Below are 24,604 nucleotides of genomic sequence, written 5' to 3'. Positions count from 1 at the left end.
ATATTTAATAAATATTGAAATTTTAAGTGTTCTAATTTTTCAGGCAGTGATGTTACACATTTGAACACAAATTCAGCATATCCGTGCTTGTCTCATACAATTACTTAATGGTCTATAGCCTTACACACAGGGTCATAATATACAGCAATGAGGGTACAAATGGTGATAGGTATTAGGAGTGGGATTTTACCTTCAGGTCACGGTTGAGATATCACTGTCACAAACAGATAGTTTAATACTTTATCTCTTATCAAAAACCATTATTTTTCATTAGGCACAAGTAAATCCTTCTAATAGTCCAGTGGAAACAATAGGGGAGTGTCCAGGCTTAGCGCTTAGGGCAGCTTGAGCTGTAAATGTGGCCCTGTACATGTGACTACAATTTCATCCATCCCTAGTTTTACCTAAATTTAAAAAATAGGTATCAATCAATCTGTTTATGACAGAAATCTGCCATAATTTATTCCAACAAAGCACCTTGCACCACATTTATCAAGGGATTTAGTTATTAGATTTTTGGGACTCGCACAGAAACCTGGACATCTATGATGTATCAATATATCTTCAAAAAGCCTGAAGAAAGCTTAACTTTTATTTTACCTAAAAGAACCTTTTAATTGAAACTTTTAATACACTTGGAAGCAAAAATAATTCCAACTGGTGAAAGTGTTATTGAGGTGGGCATCGCGGCATACAAAGTCCTCGGTATTGTAGATGTCCATGTTTTACAGACCACTGATACTGCAAGCAACTGACCCCTACAAGGTTCCGGGAAGTAGAGAAGGCCTGCAGCAGCCTTCCCCCTAGTACCATATTACTGAGCCTACAGAGTAGTTATGTGCTAAGTATTACTACCAATGGTGAGAAAACACATGATAACATCTAATATAAAGCAGAGTTATCCTATAACCTCTACTCTTGGCCTTCTTTCTGGTATACACGAGTTACTGAGGACAAACCACAGAATTATTCCTCTGGTGACACCAAGAAATCTCCGTACAACTAAATAAAACAACACAAGTGGATTGATTAGAAGAAAGATTTATTGATTGGATGAAATATTAGATGTATAAGAAACAGATTGGTTGATCATCAAGGAAATCAAAAGGATTAATCATAAGATTTTATATTTTTTATTCTTTTTTTATTGCTTGCTCTCATCTCTTCTACTTTCTTGGTCCAATGTCCCTAAAAAAATTGATATGTAGGATAAATAATGAAGTAAAATCTAACATGATATAAACAGCTTTAACCTTTTTTGGAGAATACAGTAGTTGTACCTCCAGTGATATAATAAAGTCTGGGTGCAGGGTTACTTTACTAGTGAAACATTTTGGAGGAGAGATAATGATGGAAGAGAAGGGATTGTGTAAAACACGGATATAAAGGATTGCGTTCTGCTTTCTAAATCTCTTAAATCTCAGGTATCGGCTCCCTGCAGGTGAACATGTGCTGATCTCTGGCCACGAATAAGAGATATGTGATCTATTTTTGTGCTTCAAATATCATCAGTGTGTAATCCATTGCCGAGCCGTATGTCAGCAGGAAAGGTTTGTGTGTTACTCGTATCGGATTCTCTAGAAGAGTCACATGACTGTGTTACCTAGTAAGTGATCTGCACATATGAGCTCCATCAAATGACTCCTGAGTGTCTCCCGGGTGGTGTCAGTATTTTTCTCATAGTCTTCTATGGGAAGGCTCGGGTTGTAAACATGGGCAGGAATAGGACCTGCTCTGAGTTTTCTACAGACTACACCCAGTTGTGTGCATGCGGCTATTGAAATAAATATGTCAGTGTACTATCTGCAAAAAAAGGGATAGCACACAGACAAGAAAGTCATTCATGTGGAATAAGAGTGAATACTGCCCAATCACATCTGGATGACATTGTTCCAAATCCATATGTGTACAGAGGGAAATTTATAAAAAAAAATTTCACTAGCCAAATACTTCCATAAATTGTGTATATATTGCATTGTTTCCCTATCTAATAAGCTCTGTGTGATTAATATAATGTATGCTCTACCATATATGTACAGAGGTCCCTAGTAACACTGAGGCACAATACTACAGAGCAAGGTGAATATGTAAGGAAATGTATCCTCCAAATGGTCACTATTACCAATGAAACAAAAATATATATAAAAGAAATGATAATGTTATGAGATTTTGCACAGTTTACCGGATAAGTTGGGATTAGTTTTTGAATGAAACAAGACCTCAGCCAATCATACCACCAAGACTGCCATCTGGAAGCGTTACCTAAATAAAAGGGAATCATTTGGTTATTATTAGGTAATAGCGAAGCAAAATATACGTTTAAAAACATAGAAACAGAAATCAACACTGATTCCATGACTCGAGCTGCTGCTTGACCGCCACAAAAACCTGCAGAAATGTTAGTGGAACTCCTGGTTGTGTATAATGGGACCTGCAGCAGGATATTATTATTATCCTGATGTGAAATATACAGTCACCCTATTTACATCACATATGGGATTATAAGAGAAGATATGTGGTTGTGACCGGAATACACTTTGATGGTACATTTTATTTACACCTCCTATCTGCATAGAGCAATCCTAAATAAAACTCCTAATCATAAGAAAAGAGCAATCCTAGAAAAACCCTAAAGACCTGAATGTGTTATCTCCAGCCTCATCCCATTTATAGGACAATCATACATGTGCACTTACCAATTTACATGCCAAATCATTCAAAACCCCAGATGGTCCGATAAGTGCCTGAAATAACATAAAAAGTTTTTAATAGTTGCTGTTTTTTATATGGTTTTACTAAAGGCAAATTTACTAATAATATTGTTGTGCAGTATTTAATAAATTCCTAAATTGGTGAAATCTAAATGAGATTCTGTCAGCTTCTAGACAATATATAAACTTATGGGGACACATGTATCTTTTATTTGGCTTGGCTTCTTTTTGTTTAGTTGAAACTTTTTTGGTGCATTTGCACTTTTGCAACAGTTTTTGTGCTTAAGACAATCTTACTACTAGAGGGGAAACTCTGGCTTCCTCTTTAACTTTGGGAAGATTTGTGCATGAAAATAATTCCAATTTAAAGATACCAGGAAAAGCATCAATACTTTTAAGAGATACCAGTGTGGTCTGGAGGCTTATTAGAAAAAAATTCCAGTTACCAATGGATATTTCAGAATTTTTGTTACTAAGAGACTTATTTTATATGGGTAAATGAAAAGGACTGCAGGGATAGCTTTCCAATTGGGAGAAGAAAGGAGTCTATGGGCTTGGAGATATAATAGATATGAAGGGAAAGTAATTGAAGTTATTTGACCAGGTAAAGAGTGAGTTTGGTTTAAGGGACTCAGAATGTTTTGTATTATTTACAGATCATTAATGGATAAAGGATTTTTGAAGAGGATAGGAAAAGGTAACTGTGAACTTTTTGGGAAAATATTTGACTCAGTGGGAGGAAACCCTTCGATTATAAACATTAGAATGAATTTGACATCCAGGGAAGAGAATAACTTTAATGGTAAGATAGAAAATAAATGGGCAAGAGATGTAGAGGAGTATATCTCAGAAGAAGTAGAATCATTGTATTGTAAGAAAGAAAAAAGAAAACATAATCTTGCTTCAAAGTTCTAGTTGGATAAATGTCCAGTGCCATAAGCAGGCCTTTCTTGTGTTTGAAACCAGTTTTTCCTAAGTAAGACTTAGACACCTCACCTACAAGGTAATATGTTCAGTATGTAAATGTGACCTTCTGCAAGTATATTATTGTGAGGTTAAACCATAAATGATGGAACGATGTAGAAACCTCTGATTGTTCTCTCTTTCATTATTATTGTGCTGCAGCCTCTTGTTCTAGGAGTCAGTAGTAAATCTGTGGACAAGTAACAAGCTCCACATAGGAATCTGGATCCCAAAAGTAAATTTGAGATCTCGACAAAACCATAAACTATTTGTAGTGGAGAAATACTAATACTTTACTGTATATTCACTTGCTATTATTATTTTAACCTGGTGCTAGTTGTATTCTTAGATCTGTACACCAGTATTATCTATTCTGTACATTATCTCAAAGTGCTTTGCTGTCCTATAGAACATTTCCTTTCAAATTGCCCGCATTACAGACAGTCCCTGGGTTACATACAAGATAGGTTCTTTAGGTTTGTCCTTAAGTTGAATTTGTATGTAAGTCGGAACTGTATATTTTATCATTGTAACTCTGCCGAAAAATTTTTTGGGTCTCTGTGAGAATTGGATTTTAAAACTTTTGGGTTATCATAAGAACCAGGATTAACAATAAAGCTTAACTGCAGGCACCTTTGATAACTGTTATAGCTGTTTATTGTAGCCTAAGGCTAAAGTACAGTAAAGTAAGTTGGGTGTTCTTAAGTAGGGGACTGCCTGTACTCAAAAGTAGATTCTTCCTTCCTTCTAAATCAGTTGGGAATTGTGAAATGAATAGAGAAGTGAATGAATAATAACATGTACTATAACTATAAATGTTGTAGATTTGTGATTCTCACCAGTATTTCACAGATGGGGGGTTATAATTACATCTTATTAGACTATAACAATACAACAATTACACAAATATTTTCAAAATCTAAAAAGAAACTTACCTGAAGTAGATCAAGGACCTTCTGCACTAAACCTTCTAGACTTTCTCCAAGTTTTGTGACTAATTCTTCCTGTAATACATTTGTCATGTAAATGTGTTAGTTATACAAGTGATCTTACTGTATTATCTTTATCAGACTGTATAAACCTTTCTTTATTGTACTGAGGAAACTAACACTTTGGGGGTCATTTATTAAGGGACCGATTCGCGTTTTCCCAACGTGTTACCCGAATATTTCCGATTTGAGCCAATTTTCCCTGTATTGCCCTGGGTTTTTGGTGCACGCGATCGGATTGTGGCGCATCAGCGCCGGCATGCACGCAACGGAAATCGGGGGGTGTGGCCGAACGATAACCCGAAGGAATTCAGAAAAACCACCGCATTTAAAAAAAAAAAAGTGTTGCTGGACATGCTCTTACCTTCACCAGGTATAGGATGGTGCATTCTGGCGTTCCTCGGGGAACTTCAGCGCAGCAGCGACATCTGGTGGACGTCGGAGGAACTGCCTTAGTGAATCGCCAGAAGACCCGAATCCGCCGCACAGAAGGCGTCGCTGGATCGCGAATGGGCCGGGTAAGTAAATCTGCCCCTTTGTGTAGATATTGTATATGAAAATATCCACATGTTACAGTTTTGGGCGACCTTTACATCTCCCTTTGAGGATTCTGTTCTTCTGCTTTGTTATAGTGTATGAACACCAAGCCCACAGTATCACAAAGAATCAACTGAATAATTTGGACTAATGGAATGATTTTAAGATATACTAATAAGAGCAAGATTTCTTACCACTGTATCACCAGTGCCAAGTGCATCGTCCCCAAAGCAAGCAGCGTTTTTCTAATGAGAAATAAAGAAAATAAAACTTGTGTTACCTTCTTGTATTAGAAGCGATAGAAGCAACTTAATAATATGACAGCAATAATCAGCCAGTGCTCACCTAGGAATATAGTCTATATAGCTAAAAATGATGTCACTGATCTAGTTATCCATGGCATTTTTTTCCAAAAGTTTGCCTAACAATTTTGATCTTGTGATTCAGGTTTTCAAGTGTAAAGAAATAACTACAACTACCCATAGCTTTCTCTCTCCTACTTGATTCCAATAACTGTGCATTATATAGCCGTTCTATTGTATGATGTATGTGTCATATCTGGAAAAATGTAGGATTATCGATGACAGAGTTTGAGTAAGCATAAAGGCAGAACATGCAGCTGGTATGGGGCTGGGAGAGAAGGTTGTCCAGGGTTTCATTTCCTCCATACACATCTCAACATACATTCATATCATTTTACTGGAGCCACCAATAGGGGTAAATGTTTAATTGAGTTCAACCAATGCTAGATATAAGTGGAGGATTAAGGGTCCCATGGGCCCAGGGCTGTTCACAAGACTAGGGCCCCTAGGTATCTAAACTAACATGTGCCCAGATGTTAGGACTTAGGTACTCATCTATATGGTTAATCTCACTGTCATGATAAACTTCAAACAAGCACTTAAAACCCATCTTTTAAGTAAAGCCAATCTCATTCCATAACTGCAGGAAACCATCACAACCAGATATCCAAGACTGCATATAAGCCAAGGCTCCCAATTTTAGAAAAAATAGGTATTGACTCAAGAATAAGCCCTAGAGTAGGAAACAGAGCTCCACATTAATGAAATATCAGCAGTAAAGCCCCCCTTTGATGTAATGTCCACAACAGAGCCCCATTTAATGTTATGTCCTCAGCAGGGCCCCCTTTAATGAAATGTCCACAGCAGAGCCCTCTTATACATAAGTATCTGCAGCAGATTTCCCTTTACATAAATGTCCACAACAAATGCCCCCCTAGAATAAAATTTCCACAGCAGATTCACTCCTTTCATAAAATGTCCTCAACAGATGCCCCTTTACATAAATGTCTACAGCAGAGATTTCCCCCACACTATTAATGACACCTCCGCATCAATGTATGTGCCCAGGCAGAAAGAGGAGAAAATGGAGCCGCAGGGCGGGGGAGAAAAAGCTGAAGGTGAGTTAAGATTTTTTTCTTAATGATGAAGGGTTTGTGTCCCTTGGAAGCCCATAGTAGTGGATGTAGCAGTCTGTTCTATCCTTCAGAGCTATACAGGGGATATTTATCATTGCATTTTACTAAGTTTTGGTGTACAGAATGATAAGAATAAGATTCACATGTATAAAGCACATAGGCAGAGATGGTTCTTGTATGTGTAAAGGTATCTGACTATTCTATTTCCACTGAGATCAGTATCTAGATAAATTAGTGTCTGTATATGGAGACATCCGTTTTGTGTGACTAGGTCTCTACTCATTACAGTGAATTAGAAGTTTTAAAACATACCAAGAGCTGCACAACGTCTTTTGCAGTTACTGCATTTCGATCTCCCTAGAAAGCAAACGCAGCAAGTTACATGGGAATTTACTATAATCTCTAATAAATTAAAGGGATTTTCCTATCTTGTGTATTCATGACCTTTCCATAGGTGCGGGTCCTTGACTCCCTTGGTACAGCTGTAAAGTTTGGCATGCATAAGGAACAAAGTATATAGGTTTGCCATGTATATGTGGCCACTCTCTATTCAAGTCTATTCGAGTCTTTTCGAGTTATTTTCAGCACTGCCATAGGTCTGAATGGTGAGAGAAGGCAAATGTGGTGAAAGCTCTCCGATCAGCCCGGCCGCAGGAAGGGGACAATAAGCTCCAATGATGTATTTATGACATTTGCTCTGTATATGCCCTACATACAATGGATAGAAAACCCCCTCTAACAACTTCTAAAGCAGATAGCCTGGGGGTCTCAGCAGTCAGAATGAGGTGGTGTCTGTGACAATTGGTTGTTCACGACAAACTATATATTAAAATATATATAACCTTTCAACAAACCAGTCCTGCCCACATCACACATACTATAGAATCATGTATAATTACCAGACCTAGTCCATGTAAAACATCTGTAAGGTTCACAAAGTAATAATTCTGATTGAATTAAGCTCTCAGCAGTACATTAAAATTACATGATTTTTTACCACTAATAAATGCAATCATATAAATATTTGATATCTTTTAGTTATTAACGAGAAAACCAGTGCAGGGGGATCAGATCTGTCACTTCCACAGAAAAGAGGAAGAAGAGACCTTTCCATGTGTCACACTGATTCCATCCTCCCATTAGTGGCCTCATCCCCAAATGGCTGTGAATATCAGACTTCTATAACAACTTCCTACTCCTGAGTGTTCTATACCCACAAGTAACATTTCTGTAGATATCCAGGCTGTGACTATAAGACTTTTATATCTAGATAAACCAAGTCTGACCAAAGTCTGACCAAAGCCAAACTTTTTTTTATCATTACATTAAAATTATTATTTTTACCTTACAAATGAAGGCCTTTAGGTTGTCGGGCAATGGAGACACATTTTTCTAAAATAAAGAATATACAAGTAAGTTGTAGTTGCTATTAAAGTCATGTGATCTAGAGATTTATTTCAGTCCAATTTTAAATAATATCCATCAATCTACAAAAAAGATAATTCAGTGTGATATGTGTAAGTTACTGTAATAATACCACGACTGATCCACTGCTCCCCCTCCATATATATAACATTAGTGTTTATGTGTGTGTATTCAAAGAGTAGAGAATTACAATAGATAATCCGATTATATTTATTTCTACTAAACTTTCCCATTAATAATGTTAATTGAATAAACCTTTTAGAACTTATTTCATTTTTCTATCTACAAATATGAAAGTATAAATTGGTGATACCGTCAGGGCCTTTGCCAAACAGGTTGATAGCAAAGCATCATCTGCCTGTAATTATAAATATAAATAATTTTATCAGAAATCATGAATTCTGCAGATATAATCATTTGTTCTGTTAACACATGTCCATATGTGTCACATTACCAGAGAGATTATTAGAATAAAGTTCATAATAATATTAAACACCACTGTTATATTAAAAAGAGATAATCAATCAAATAATTAAATGGTTACACAGTCTCTTACACTTTAAGCTGCCATACAATATGGTGTAAATAAATCTCTGAGAGAGCTATAACCCATAATGGTAAACTTACCAGCGCACATAGTATTTGTGTTGCACCTTCACTCAGTTTTAGTGTGTCCTGGAAAAATACAATGATGATGATGAGGATTTTCTATATTTACATTTTCTACATAGAAAAGTTGTAAGTCTGTTATTATACCTGGTCTTAAAAATATATATTACATAGAAATAATAATAGGAAGTATCAGTAGTTTTTTCTGGAAGTATTTTAAGAACTTTAACAAGCTTTATTCAAAACTTAAAAAGTTTTGGGGACAAGTCTTGGGGACAGAATTACATCTGGTCAGGAAGATATCAGCTATAGCCTCTTCCAGTATTGTGAAATTTTCAATAAAATCCAAGTTGGAACAAATAAGTATTGGAAAATCAAAGCAGATGGTCTGAATAAATACCTTGGTGCTGCTACTTTTACTACTTTTAAGGTGACACCATTGTGCTGACCCAGCCATGAGATTGATGCTCAGAAACCTCCACCAACACAATATACAGGACAGTGCCCGGATCACATTGATGTCATCTTATACTCTGGAAGTTCAGCATTATACCAAACAGAGAGTGGAACAATCTCCTGTCCTCCTGTCACTGTCCTGGATAACAGGCTGGTAGTAGCTTTTGAACCTTTTGTATTATCTTATGACAAGCAACCTATTCAATAACGCCAGCAAGTTACAGCGATACCAGAGGAACCTACCTGCAATCTAACATATCCTGGAGCAGTCTGACTAATGATAAGGGAATATGTTGTGTGCAGGTTGAGTTTCAGCATAATTCGCTGCTGTTCCCTTTTATCCTAGAGCGTTTTGGCAGACTGCCACCCACACACCAGTAAAACCAGTCCTAAGGCCATCAGATGTTTCAGCGTTTGTTCACATTTTTGGAAAACTTCAGGACTTGAATGATCTATTTTTTTATGAAAACTAAACTCTTTCATTTGTATCTCTGCCTCATGTGCTTTACTTTCAGATTACAAAACAGTCTCCTATCAGAAAGCTGCTTTCAGTTTTTACCACTGACTTTAAGAATATGAAAGATGCATCTGTCAAAAATTAATCCATCAAAAAAATGGGAAAGCTGTCAAAAAGTCTAATTGCTTGAAATGTGAATGGAGTCTTGTATGTAGGGCGAGGATTACACCAAGGTTATAGTCATGTAACTGTAACCTTGATTGTGCCGTTTTCCAATACAATTCTATCAATCTATGAATTAATCTGGATCTAATAAGAATTTCTTTACAGTCAAGTGTAAAAATATGAAAAACTATATATCTTATTATTTTGGAAGTTTTTGTAGCTATCAATTGATCTAATTCCACACTGATCAACATTGTGGAAAACTATAAAATGTATCCACCTTCATAGTTTACATTCCATAGAAATACAAATTCTATATCTGAATCCCCCAGTAAGGGCCGTGCTGTGCAATCACATTTAAAGGAAAAACTTACAAGCAATTCGAACAACTCACGAGCCACATCCTCCAGAGTCTTTCCAGCTGCTGCTAACGCTTCCTCCTGTAGGGGAAATACATTTAACTATTTTACACAGTAGAAACATGGCTTTTATTCATTACTTTTAAATTTCATAGAAGTATATCCTCCGAAGCTTAAATTAAAAGGTAAAATATATTAAATGTACATTTTAAATCATCTATGTGACTGTATATGTGTGACTGTATATAAACATGTAACATATATAAGCAGCCACTTACATTTCCTATGAAGATAAGTGGATGGGTAATCCAGAAAGAAGGGATCATTTATCCCAATTGTCACATCCCAGAAGAATAATAGTATCAATTTACAGTGACTCCCAAGTCCTTCCTTTCTTCTAGCCCCTTGGCCTACTACCATGCAGGGGGTGCAGGTACAAGCCACTTCTAGGAAACATTAGGCTGTAGAACCAAATAGAATTTGGTTTTTTGGGTGGTGATGCACCCAGAATGTCCTAATGGGGACCCACCATTGACTATTATGGCCACTGCCCTATAGTCTGTGTTCTAATAATGCAGAAAGTGTTGAAGTTGTAAGCAACATCTCCCACAGCCATATATATAAGTAGTTGGAGCAGATGTCAGGCCTGTACACCAATTCTTCATTCTTAATGTTTTGATGGCAATTGACCTCATTTAATATCTGTTCTGTTGGCTTTCCAATTATTTGGTTTCCGGGAAGCTAGTCCATTCATATCCATATTTTCCACTTCATTTAGAATGAGGTGTTAATGCAGTTCTTTACTTACTAATGTCTGATCTTCATGAATATTAAGAATTACATCCAAAGCACAACCGGAACATTTCTAGTAAGAGATTAGAAGAAAAGAGAACCTTTTATTTAGGTCATCAGCTACAAACAATATGTTCTATGTCATATAACATCATTTATCATGTTCTAAAAGTAAACTATGTAGAACAAGATTCAGAATAGTTTTTTAGGGCACTTTTTTATTCCAGTGTCAGGTATTGTATAATGTCATCGCCATCCTTATCTTGTATCACTATGACCCTGCACTGTGATAAATACAACAATAAAAATTAAAATCAATGAAATATGGTTCAGTCAGGGATTACTGGAACTGTTACACTTGGATATACTGTATAGTAAGTTTCTAACTAATAATCATAAATTCCTTTTAGTAAGCAAATTATACCCTAATAACTTATAACTGGGAGATATTACATTCACTAAACAACTATAATGGGAAATAGGAAACCATCCTAATCCTATAGCATCCCATGGTCTGTCCTGTCCTGTCCTGTCAGTAGCTGATAAATATCATGACACTACTGTTTGAGGGGAACGGAAAATTGAGATAGGACTTCCAGACACTTCTCTACAAATCTTTTCAACAGAATTTAGCGCCGTTCCTTACTTATATCCTGTAACGGCAGTAATATACTTTTGAAGGTTACAAATGATAAGAAATACATACAGTGCTGCAACAATAATTGAGATGCTTCACTGCATAAGCCACCAAAAACATTAGAAACGTAGGGGCAGATTTATCAAGCTGTATAAAAGTAAGAATGTTCTTAAAACCAATAACAGTTCAGCTTTCATTTTACCAGTGCTCATGGCTATTTTAAAGGGGAGCTTTAATTGGTTGCCATGGGCAACTAAGAACATTCTTACTTTTTGACAGTTTGATAAATCTGCCCCACAAAGTTCTACTGCAGAAATGTCTATCAGTGTCCATTGGAACCTGACAAATGTTTCCCCTCTCTCGCTATGTAAGTAATCTAGTGTAATTGTACGACTATATATATATATTTACAGCACATGTTCTTAAACAATAGCAATGTTATATCTTACCAGTATGAGTATAAGTTCTTTCGTAGCTGCCCTAAATTTCTCTTCATTTCGTGTGATCTGTGGGTAAACAATTACGAAAAATAAATATATGTACAATTATACAATTAACTACCGTATATACTTGCGTATAAGCCGAGTTTTTCAGCACAAAAAATGTGCTGTAAAATGTCCCCTCGACTTATACACGAGTCTATAACAAAAAAAAAATTACCCACTTAAAAAAAATAAACTTAAATACTCACCCTCCGATGTCAGCGCGTTGCGTCTTCTTTCTTCTCCGCGGCTCCTCTTCTCTCTTCTTTCTTCTGTCATGGACGCGCCCATGTTTTCTTAGTGGCCGCGCATACTATGACGTCAGCAGCAGCCGCGTCATAGTATGCGCATGCTAGAAGAAAACATGGCCGCGTCCATGCCGGAAGATAGAAGAGAGAAGAGGAGCCGCGGAGAAGAAAGAAGACGGGACACGCTGACATCGGGGACATCGGTAAGTTGCGCCGACATCGGGGAGCCGCGCTGACATCGGAGGGTGAGTATATAAGTTTTTTTTTTTAAGGGCCGTGGGGGCAGGCAGGCTGTATACTACTAGGGGCTTGCTGTATACTACTAGGGGCTTGCTGTATACTACTAGGGGCTTGCTGCATACTACTAGGGGCTTGCTGTATACTACTAGGGGCTTGCTGTATACTACTAGGGGGCTGCTGTATACTACTAGGGGGCTGCTGTATACTACTAGGGGGCTGCTGTACACTACTAGGGGCTGCTGTACACTACTGGGGGCTGCTGTACACTACTATGGGCTGCTGTATACTACTAGGGGCTGCTGTATACTACTAGGGGCTGCTAAATACTACATGGGGGCTGGCAGGCTGTATACTACTGGGGGCTGGCAGGCTGTATACTACTGGGGGGTTTGACCAATGCATTTCCCACCCTCGGCTTATACTCGAGTCAGTAGTTTTTCCCAGTTTTGGTGGTAAAATTAGGTGTCTCGGCTTATACTCGGGTCGGCTTATACTCGAGTATATACGGTAACACATTCTTTATTGATATTAAATATTGGCAAATATAATTTACTTACCTTTCCTTTGTAGCTACACACAAAAATTGCAAGATTTACAGTGAAAGCTGGAGCATGCTAGATAAGAAGAGACAATAGAAATATATTAGTCAATGTAGATCAGAACTATATAACCTTGGTTAAGATTGGGGGAGTCGCCATCAGTTACTATGACAGCTATGTCTATGCTGGACTCCCAGGCCTGTCATTTATCCTGACCATAACCTGCCAGAGACAGTTACTTAGACCTCAGTCATATAACTGTCATATACTTCAGTATTGCATTATATGGCAGAAGTGATTAAAACCCTAAGGTTCAATGCACACTTGGGGGACAAATAGTAAAAGAAAAGTTTTTAAAAATCAAAAAAAATTACAAGAATCTAAAAATTTAAATCCCTTTTCTTTTACTAGAACATATATAAATGATATAGAATATTATTATCCAGCCACTAGAAAGTACAATTGTTTAACATAAAAACAAGCCCTCACATAGCTCTGTACATGGATATTTAAAGTAAAATATGGATTTTTGAAGGTGGGCAGCAATAAACAAAAACACAGAAACAAAAACGGGACAAGTCATTAGAGAGTTAATAGCAAACATGCACAGGCTGAGCTGATGAAAGTCTATGTTTAGACCCCAGTAGCTTTGTAATGTGCACATTAACCTGTGATTTCCTCTAGTAATGTTTGCCTGCTTTACCTTGACCGCATCTGCTTTTGCCCTGTCACATAAATATTTTTGGACCTTGGTTATTATTATTATTACTTTTTTGCTGCTGTAGTTACAGTTAACATTTCTATGGGCTGCAAAATTGCACAAAAAATTTAAAGGTAAAATTATTGTCCGACATTTGAACAAACGGCCTTAAAATAACAGCTTTATGGGTCTAGATTTAAATAACCTTTAGCTATATTGAGATTTTATATTGGTCATTGAGGCCTAAATATACATTTTGTTATTAAAAAAAGTTAAATACATTAGTATTTATTCAAACTTACATTTACAGCAAATTCCAAGCACTGAGCATTTGTTGGTTTACTTCCTGATGTATCATAACTAGAGATGAGCGAACACTAAAATGCTCGGGTACTCGTTATTCGAGACGAACTTTTCCCGATGCTCGAGTGCTCGTCTCGAATAACGAACCCCATTGAAGTCAATGGGAGACTCGAGCATTTTTCAAGGGGACCAAGGCTCTGCACAGGGAAGCTTGGCCAAACACCTGGGAACCTCAGAAAAGGATGGAAACACCACGGAAATGGACAGGAAACAGCAGGGGCAGCATGCATGGATGCCTCTGAGGCTGCTTAAACGCACCATTATGCCAAAATTATGGGCAACAGCATGGCCATGACAGAGTGACAGAATGAAGCTAGATAGCATCTAAAACATGCAATAATTGACCCTGACACTATAGGGGACGGCATGCAGAGGCAGCGGCAGCAGGCTAGAGAGTGTCATGGCGACATACCCTAAATGGACTCAGGCTTCAAACCAATGGGTGGCAGAGAGGAACCAAAGGAGGTGAGCAAGAAGTGCTCAAATAATATCGGTACATGATAAAAGTTTGCCAGTATATTTTGTGGATTACACAGCAGGGTGGCGACAAAGTTAACATGGAAGCCATGAAAACAACCCAAAATTCTGCCTGACACAGCTCGTTTGATAAGGGGACCATGTATGGAGGCAGTGAACTAGTAGTAGATTAAAGGTGCTGCAGTTAAAACTATGTTAGTTGGATCTTGGCATGGAGCTGGCGCTCCGCTGCCAGGCGAGCTTTCGCCAATCCAAGCCCCTGTCTCTAGGCTACTCCCCAAACAGCACTTTTGTATAAGATCAAGTGTAGTAGCGTTCTTATAAGTTTAGGATATGCCGGGTGAGGGGAATGTAAACAGATACGCAAGAAGCGCATGATGCGCATGGAGCTGGCGCTCCGCTGCCAGGCGAGCTTTCGCCAATCCAAGCCCCTGTCTCTAGGCTACTCCCCAAACAGCACTTTTGTATAAGATCAAGTGTAGTAGCGTTCTTATAAGTTTAGGATATGCCGGGTGAGGGGAATGTAAACAGATGCGCAAGAAGCGCATGATGCGCATGGAGCTGGCGCTCCGCTGCCAGGCGAGCTTTCGCAAATCCAAGCCCCTGTCTCTAGGCTACTCCCCAAACAGCACTTTTGTATAAGATCAAGTGTAGTAGCGTTCTTATAAGTTTAGGATATGCCGGGTGAGGGGAATGTAAACAGATGCGCAAGAAGCGCATGATGCGCATGGAGCTGGCGCTCCGCTGCCAGGCGAGCTTTCGCAAATCCAAGCCCCTGTCTCTAGGCTACTCCCCAAACAGCACTTTTGTATAAGATCAAGTGTAGTAGCGTTCTTATAAGTTTAGGATATGGCGGGTGAGGGGAATGTAAACAGATGCGCAAGAAGCGCTGAAATAATATCCCTAAATGGTAAAAGTTTGCAAGTATATTTTGTGGATTACACAGCAGGGTGGCGACAAAGTTAACAACTTTGATGTGGAATCCATGAAAACAACCCAAATTTCTGCCTGACACACCTCGTTTGATAAAGGGACGATGTATGGAGGCAGCTATATGGACGACTTTTGGAGGTAGCAATGGAGACAACGTGTGGAGGCTGCTATGGAGACAATTTAATTTGGATAGTGCCTGTATGTGGCAGTCCCAAACATTTTTCAAACCAGAGGAGCAGGTAGGTGGCCCTCCAGTAAAATGGGATAGATTGAGTGCCTGTATGTGGCAGTCCCAAAAATTGTTCAAACCAGAGGAGCAGGTAGGTGGCCCTCCAGTAAAATGGAATAGATTGAGTGCCTGTATGTGGCAGTCCCAAAAATTGTTCAAACCAGAGGAGCAGGTAGGTGGCCCTGCAGTAAAATGGAATAGATTGAGTGCCTGTATGTGGCAGTCCCAAAAATGTTTCAAACCAGAGGAGCAGGTAGGTGGCCCTCCAGTAAAATGGGATAGATTGAGTGCCTGTATGTGGCAGTCCCAAAAATGTTTCAAACCAGAGGAGCAGGTAGGTGGCCCTCCAGTAAAATGGAATAGATTGAGTGCCTGTATGTGGCAGTCCCAAAAATTGTTCAAACCAGAGGAGCAGGTAGGTGGCCCTGCAGTAAAATGGAATAGATTGAGTGCCTGTATGTGGCAGTCCCAAAAATTCTTCAAACCAGAGGAGCAGGTAGGTGGCCCTCCAGTAAAATGGAATAGATTGAGTGCCTGTATGTGGCAGTCCCAAAAATTCTTCAAACCAGAGGAGCAGGTAGGTGGCCCTGCAGTAAAATGGAATAGATTGAGTGCCTGTATGTGGCAGTCCCAAAAATTCTTCAAACCAGAGGAGCAGGTAGGTGGCCCTCCAGTAAAATGGAATAGATTGAGTGCCTGTATGTGGCAGTCCCAAAAATTCTTCAAACCAGAGGAGCAGGTAGGTGGCCCTGCAGTAAAATGGAATAGATTGAGTGCCTGTATGTGGCAGTCCCAAAAATGTTTCAAACCAGAGGAGCAGGTAGGTGGCCCTCCAGTAAAATGGAATAGATTGAGTGCCTGTATGTGGCAGTCCCAAAAATTCTTCAAACCAGAGGAGCAGGTAGGTGGCCCTCCAGTAAAATGGAAGAGATTGAGTGCCTGTATGTGGCAGTCCCAAAAATTGTTCAAACCAGAGGACCGGGTAGGTGGCCCTCCAGAAAAATGGAATAGATTGAGTGCCTGTATGTGGCACTCACAAAAATTGTTTCAAACAGAGGACCGGGTAGGTGGCCCTCCAGAAAAATTAAATGCATGAAGTATAGCAAGAGCCAGTGGGCCCTGTCAAAAAATAGCCATTTTCCTCTGCTTTACTGTACAAAGAGGAGGAGAAGGAGGAAAATGAGGAGGAGGAGGAGGAGTGGATCAATTATTCAGGTTGAGCTTCCTTCACCTGGTGGAGATTGGAAATTCTGAGAAATCCAGCCTTTATTCATTTTAATAAGCGTCAGCCTGTCAGCGCTGTCAGTCGACAGGCGTGTACGCTTATCGGTGATGATGCCACCAGCTGCACTGAAAACCCGCTCGGACAAGACGCTAGCGGCAGGGCAGGCAAGAACCTCCAAGGCGTACAGCGCCAGTTCGTGCCACATGTCCAGCTTTGAAACCCAGTAGTTGTAGGGAGCTGTGTGATCATTTAGGACGATGGTATGGTCAGCTACGTACTCCCTCACCATCTTTCTGTAAAGATCAGCCCTACTCTGCCGAGACTGGGGACAGGTGACAGTGTCTTGCTGGGGTGACATAAAGCTGGCAAAAGCCTTGTAAAGCGTACCCTTGCCAGTGCTGGACAAGCTGCCTGCTCGCCTACTCTCCCTCGCTACTTGTCCCGCAGAACTACGCACTCTGCCGCTAGCGCTGTCAGAAGGGAAATACTGTTTCAGCTTGTGCACCAGGGCCTGCTGGTATTCATGCATTCTCACACTCCTTTCCTCTGCAGGGATGAGAGTGGCAAGATTTTGCTTGTACCGTGGGTCCAGGAGAGTGAACACCCAGTAATCGGTGCTGGAATAAATTCTTTGAACGCGAGGGTCACGGGATAGGCAGCCTAGCATGAAATCTGCCATATGCGCCAGAGTACCAACGCGTAAGAATTCACTCCCCTCACTGGCCTGACTGTCCATTTCCTCCTCCTCCAACTCCTCCAACTCCTCTTCTTCTGCCCATACACGCTGAACAGTGAAGGACTCAACAATGGTCCCCTCTTGTGTCTCGCCAACATTCTCCTCCTCTTCCTCCTCATCCTCCTCCACCTCCACCTCCTCCGATATGCGCTGAGAAACAGACCTCAGGGTGCTTTGGCTATCAACAAGGGAATATTCTTCCCCCGTCTCTTGTGACGAGCGCAAAGCTTCCGACTTCATGCTGACCAGAGAGTTTTTCAACAGGCCAAGCAGCGGGATGGTGAGGCTGATGATGGCGGCATCGCCACTGACCATCTGTGTTGACTCCTCAAAGTTACTCAGCACCTGACAGATATCAGACATCCACGTCCACTCCTCATTGTAGACTTGAGGAAGCTGACTGACCTGACTACCAGTTCTGGTGGAAGTTGACATCTGGCAGTCTACAATCGCTCTGCGCTGCTGGTAAACTCTGGATAACATGGTCAGTGTTGAATTCCACCTCGTGGGCACGTCGCACAACAGTCGGTGAGCGGGCAGTTGGAGGCGGCGCTGCGCTGCCCTGAGATTGGCAGCATCTGGGCTTGACTTCCTGAAATGCGCACAGATGCGGCGCACCTTCGTGAGCAAATCAGACAGATTGGGGTATGTCTTGAGGAAACGCTGCACTATCAGATTTAACACATGGGCCAGGCATGGCACATGTGTCAGTCTGCCGAGTTGCAGAGCCGCCACCAGGTTACGGCCGTTGTCACACACAACCATTCCCGGCTTGAGGTTCAGCGGTGCCAGCCACAGATCAGTCTGCGCCGTGATGCCCTGTAATAGCTCTTGGGCGGTGTGCCTTTTGTCGCCTAGGCTCAGCAGTTTGAGCACCGCCTGCTGTCGCTTAGCGACGGCACTGCTGCTGTGCCTAGAGCTACCGACTGATGGCGCCGTGCCCACGGATGGTAGTTCGGAGGAGGAGGTGGAGGAGGGGTGGGAGGAGGAGGAGGCATAGTAGGCCTGAAACACCTGGACCGAGGTAGGCCCCGCAATCCTCGGCGTCGGCAGTATATGAGCAGCCCCAGGGTCAGTCTCGGTCCCAGCCTCCACCAAGTTAACCCAATGTGCCGTCAGCGATATATAGTGGCCCTGCCCGGCAGCACTCGTCCACGTGTCCGTGGTCAGGTGGACCTTGTCAGAAACGGCGTTGGTCAGGGCACGGATGATGTTGTCTGACACGTGCTGGTGCAGGGCTGGGACGGCACATCGGGAAAAGTAGTGGCGGCTGGGGACCGAATACCGAGGGGCGGCCGCCGCCATGAGGTTGCGAAAGGCCTCGGTCTCTACTAGCCTATAGGGCAGCATCTCCAGGCTAAGCAATCTGGAGATGTGCACATTAAGGGCTTGGGCGTGCGGGTGGGTTGCACTATATTTGCGTTTCCGCTCCAGCGTCTGGGGTATGGAGAGCTGAACGCTGGTGGATGCTGTGGAGGATCGTGGAGGCGACGATGGGGTTTTTGTGCCAGGGTCCTGGGCAGGGGGCTGACTAGCAGCTGACACAGGGGAAGGAGCAGTGGTGTGCACGGCCGGAGGTGAACGGGCTTGTTGCCACTGAGTGGGGTGCTTAGCATTCATATGCCTGCGCATACTGGTGGTAGTTAAGCTAGTAGTGGTGGAACCCCTGCTGAGCCTGGTTTGGCAAATGTTGCACACCACAGTCCGTCGGTCATCCGGTGTTTCCTTAAAGAACCTCCACACTTCTGAAGATCTAGCCCTCGCCGCAAGAGCCCTCACCACGGGAGCTTCACTAGTTGACAGTGGCGCTGATGCACCAGCTCTGGCCCTGCCTCTCCGTCTGGCCCCACCACTGCCTCTTCCAACCTGTTCAGGTCGAGGACTCTCCTCCGTCTCAGAAGCACTGTGTTCACCCGGCCTCTCAACCCAGCTTGGGTCTGTCACCTCATCATCCTCCGATCCCTCAGTCTGCTCCCCCCTCGGACTTCCTGCCCTGACAACAACTTCCCCACTGTCTGACAACCGTGTCTCCTCATCGTCGGACACCTCTTTACACACTTCCACTACGTCAAGAAGGTCATCATCACCCACAGACTGTGACTGGTGGAAAACCTGGGCATCGGAAAATTGCTCAGCAGCAACCGGACAAGTGGTTTGTGACTGTGGGAAGGGTCCAGAAAACAGTTCCTCAGAGTATGCCGGTTCAAATGGCAAATTTTCCTGGGAGGGGGCAGACTGGGGGGGAGGAGGCTGAGGTGCAGGAGCTGGAGGAGTGGGGATTTCGGTGACATGGGTGGACTGCGTGGAAGACTGACTGGTGGTGGACAAATTGCTCGAAGCATTGTCAGCAATCCACGACATCACCTGTTCGCACTGTTCTGGCCTCAACAGTGCTCTACCACGAGTCCCAGTAACTTCAGACATGAACCTAGGGAGTGTAGCTCTGCGGCGTTCCCCTGCTCCCTCATCAGCAGGTGGTGTCTCACCCCGCCCAGGACCACGGCCTCTGACCCCTGCAGTAGTTGGACGCCCACGTCCCCGCCCTCGTCCTCTACCCCTAGCCCTGGGGTTAAACATTTTTAAAATGAGAGTTATAACTTTTTTTTTTTTTTTGTGTGTTTTTTTGTGTTTTTTGTTTTTTTTTGAGTTTTTAGAACCAAACAATCCTATCCTATTGCTATGGCTATTTTCTAGCCAAGTATCAAAGGAAGCACACTACTATGCCAGATGAGATGACACTGAGTTATTGCCTAATAGAAATCCAACCCCTACTGAATTTTGCCACTTCAGCCTTTGCTATGGATATGTGCGCCACTAAGCGCAGAACACAGCGGTCGCAAGTCTCACTACAAATTGCTCAGAATTGGCAAGTACATGCACTGCAGAAACTACAGCCACCAGCAGATCAACCAGAAATCAAATATATAGAACGCTACTGTAGGCTTCAAGAAGCTATTTGTATTCTCCTATGGCTATTTTCTAGCCAAGTATCAAAGGAAGCACACTACTATGCCAGATGAGATGACACTGAGTTATTGCCTAATAGAAATCCAACCCCTACTGAATTTTCCCACTTCAGCCTTTGCTATGGATATGTGCGCCACTAAGCGCAGAACACAGCGGTCGCAAGTCTCACTACAAATTGCTCAGAATTGGCAAGTACATGCACTGCAGAAACTACAGCCACCAGCAGATCAACCAGAAATCAAATATATAGAACGCTACTGTAGGCTTCAAGAAGCTATTTGTATTCTCCTATGGCTATTTTCTAGCCAAGTATCAAAGGAAGCACACTACTATGCCAGATGAGATGACACTGAGTTATTGCCTAATAGAAATCCAACCCCTACTGAATTTTGCCACTTCAGCCTTTGCTATGGATATGTGCGCCACTAAGCGCAGAACACAGCGGTCGCAAGTCTCACTACAAATTGCTCAGAATTGGCAAGTACATGCACTGCAGAAACTACAGCCACCAGCAGATCAACCAGAAATCAAATATATAGAACGCTACTGTAGGCTTCAAGAAGCTATTTGTATTCTCCTATGGCTATTTTCTAGCCAAGTATCAAAGGAAGCACACTACTATGCCAGATGAGATGACACTGAGTTATTGCCTAATAGAAATCCAACCCCTACTGAATTTAGCCACTTCAGCCTTTGCTATGGATATGTGCGCCACTAAGCGCAGAACACAGCGGTCGCAAGTCTCACTACAAATTGCTCAGAATTGGCAAGTACATGCACTGCAGAAACTACAGCCACCAGCAGATCAACCAGAAATCAAATATATAGAACGCTACTGTAGGCTTCAAGAAGCTATTTGTATTCTCCTATGGCTATTTTCTAGCCAAGTATCAAAGGAAGCACACTACTATGCCAGATGAGATGACACTGAGTTATTGCCTAATAGAAATCCAACCCCTACTGAATTTTGCCACTTCAGCCTTTGCTATGGATATGTGCGCCACTAAGCGCAGAACACAGCGGTCGCAAGTCTCACTACAAATTGCTCAGAATTGGCAAGTACATGCACTGCAGAAACTACAGCCACCAGCAGATCAACCAGAAATCAAATATATAGAACGCTACTGTAGGCTTCAAGAAGCTATTTGTATTCTCCTATGGCTATTTTCTAGCCAAGTATCAAAGGAAGCACACTACTATGCCAGATGAGATGACACTGAGTTATTGCCTAATAGAAATCCAACCCCTACTGAATTTTGCCACTTCAGCCTTTGCTATGGATATGTGCGCCACTAAGCGCAGAACACAGCGGTCGCAAGTCTCACTACAAATTGCTCAGAATTGGCAAGTACATGCACTGCAGAAACTACAGCCACCAGCAGATCAACCAGAAATCAAATATATAGAACGCTACTGTAGGCTTCAAGAAGCTATTTGTATTCTCCTATGGCTATTTTCTAGCCAAGTATCAAAGGAAGCACACTACTATGCCAGATGAGATGACACTGAGTTATTGCCTAATAGAAATCCAACCCCTACTGAATTTTGCCACTTCAGCCTTTGCTATGGATATGTGCGCCACTAAGCGCAGAACACAGCGGTCGCAAGTCTCACTACAAATTGCTCAGAATTGGCAAGTACATGCACTGCAGAAACTACAGCCACCAGCAGATCAACCAGAAATCAAATATATAGAACGCTACTGTAGGCTTCAAGAAGCTATTTGTATTCTCCTATGGCTATTTTCTAGCCAAGTATCAAAGGAAGCACACTACTATGCCAGATGAGATGACACTGAGTTATTGCCTAATAGAAATCCAACCCCTACTGAATTTTGCCACTTCAGCCTTTGCTATGGATATGTGTGCCACTAAGAGCTAAACACAACGGTAGCAAGTCCCCCTGCTAATTCCTCACAAAATGGTAAAAGATGCAAATTAAAATAAAAAAAGTAGAACGTTATTGTAGCCCTAAGAAGGGCTGTTGGGTTCTTTGAGAATCACTCCTGCCTAACAGTAAGCTAATAGAACACCCTAACGCTTTCCCTGACCAGCAGCAGCTCTCTCCCTAGCGGCATCCAGAGACAGAATGATCCGAGCAGCGCGGCCAGCGGCTAGTCTATCCCAGGGTCACCTGATCTGGCCAGCCAACCACTGCTATCGACGTGTAAGGGTACCACGTCATGCTGGGTGGAGTGCAGAGTCTCCTGGCTTGTGATTGGCTCTGTTTCTGGCCGCCAAAAAGCAAAACGGCGGGAGCTGCCATTTTCTCGAGCGGGCAAAGTATTCGTCCGAGCAACGAGCAGTTTCGAGTACCCTAATGCTCGACCGAGCATCAAGCTCGGACGAGCATGTTCGCTCATCTCTAATCATAACATGACCTTTCTATGCAAAAAGAAAAAAATACAAAAGACACAAGTCAGCTGAATATACATATACTGTATGTATGATCTATAGATTGTATTAATACATTAGCATCTAAATTACAATGTATTATATCTACATACCCACAGCCAGGCTGAGACCGGCCAAAGCAAAGAGTATGATGATCTTCATTCTGGAGATTGAGGAGATCAAGGTGTGAATGGTACAAGACACTGCTCTTCTTTTATAGGATAAAATGAGGTGACATCACTAAGATCACATGACGGCACTGCCCACATTGGAAATGATCCTAAATGCCTACAGCTTTGATGTCTCCATTATTTTAATCACATTTATTAGCATAGTTAAGAAAACATTTAACATTTGCCAAAATTTCACATCCTGCTTTGAATGTAAACATTAATAAAACATAAGGAAGATTTTACCCTTTAGTTTTATATCTGTCATATTTTTCCCTCATCGAAAACTTGTGTAGGATAAATGCATTTGAGAAAGGTTTTAATATCCTAATTTTAAACTATAAAAGTCTGAATTGGGTGAATGTTTTTAGCACAAATTAAAAGTTAAAGGGGTTGGCCACTCTATTATGTCAGCAGCAGGATCCTATATAAAAGGGTATTCCCATGAAGACAAGATTCTTAAATATACACAGGATAACAAAAAAACACATTCTCTAATACAATGTTATTAACAAATATACTGCATTTCACAGATATAAATCCAACCTGTCTCTATCACTCCTTTTTAAAAATCAGAACTTTTTTATTAAGGCAGAGAAAAACAGAGCCTTACATTTTTTAACATTTTGAGTTAAAGCCACGTTAAAATTAAAAAAAGGAAAAAAACCCCATAGGGATATGCAATGTAACGACAATTTTCCGTCCGCAGCCGGAAGAACGTTCACGAATTTTAATCTCCTAGTGATGTTTACCCAATAAAGATCATTTTTAACCACTTACTTCATAATTTTACTAAGTTTTATTGGGTAAACCTCTGTAATTTACCAATATACATTTATTAAAAGTTCTAGACTATTTTCTTGAAATGAGAGCATATTCCCAAACTAAGATGAAATCCAAAATACCAGGGGTGAACAACCCGCAATCTACAGAACTTTGGGTTGCTGCTCAGACCCTGCTGCTCACAGAGACCAATTAGAGCTGCCATCAATGATAAGAAGATTACCACAGTCACAGTGCGAGGATCTATAAGTAACTGTCCCTGGTTTATCAATGCTAAGGGAAGGATAAGGGATTATTCCACTTTTGTATTTTTTTGGCAAAAAAGATTTGTAATTGCACCATAATACCCTAGAAGTTTTAGAAGTAGAAGGTCTCACAGATAAATCAAAATCTTAGATAAAGCACTACTTTATGTGGGGGCACATTTAATATAAACTTGGCTTAAAAGGTCATTTTTTGTTTTTAATTAAGCAGCGGGCACAACTTCTGTAGCTACCCATTTAGTATGACTGAAAAGACTAAGCACCTGCTATTATGAATGAAGACTGATGCAAGAAGCAAAAAAACTTTCCTCCAAGGAA

At 41.2% G+C, this 24,604-nt stretch overlaps 1 protein-coding gene across 1 annotated transcript; it reads right to left on the bottom strand.

The window, feature by feature from the left end:
* Positions 1-1,021: 1,021 nt before the first annotated feature.
* Positions 1,022-23,232, bottom strand: LOC140105227 (ranaspumin-like). The gene is made up of 16 exons (XM_072129177.1): positions 23,184-23,232; positions 13,751-13,854; positions 13,214-13,246; positions 13,066-13,122; positions 11,988-12,044; positions 10,918-10,974; positions 10,125-10,190; positions 8,691-8,738; positions 8,377-8,421; positions 7,983-8,030; positions 6,951-6,995; positions 5,395-5,445; positions 4,610-4,678; positions 2,697-2,744; positions 2,183-2,262; positions 1,022-1,188 (listed from the first exon to the last, which is right to left on the bottom strand). Exons 1-15 carry the CDS (start codon positions 23,230-23,232, stop codon positions 2,221-2,223), a joined length of 819 nt encoding a protein of 272 aa, XP_071985278.1. The 3' UTR covers positions 1,022-1,188; positions 2,183-2,220.
* Positions 23,233-24,604: the final 1,372 nt, after the last annotated feature.

Source organism: Engystomops pustulosus, chromosome 10 (genome assembly GCF_040894005.1).
Source record: "Engystomops pustulosus chromosome 10, aEngPut4.maternal, whole genome shotgun sequence".
Classification (NCBI taxonomy): Eukaryota; Metazoa; Chordata; class Amphibia; order Anura; family Leptodactylidae; genus Engystomops; species Engystomops pustulosus.
This window is presented reverse-complemented; position numbering and strand designations above follow the sequence as displayed.

Excerpts from the sequence above, each read along its gene's own strand:
- LOC140105227 (XM_072129177.1), bottom strand. The coding sequence starts at position 23,232 with ATGAAGATCATCATACTCTTTGCTTTGGCCGGTCTCAGCCTGGCTGTG. Across the intron at positions 10,975-11,987 it reads AAGAACTTATACTCATACTG|AAATGTTCCGGTTGTGCTTT; the intron begins GTAAGATATAAC and ends ATCTCTTACTAG. Across the intron at positions 8,031-8,376 it reads GTTTGGCAAAGGCCCTGACG|AAAAATGTGTCTCCATTGCC; the intron begins GTATCACCAATT and ends TCTTTATTTTAG.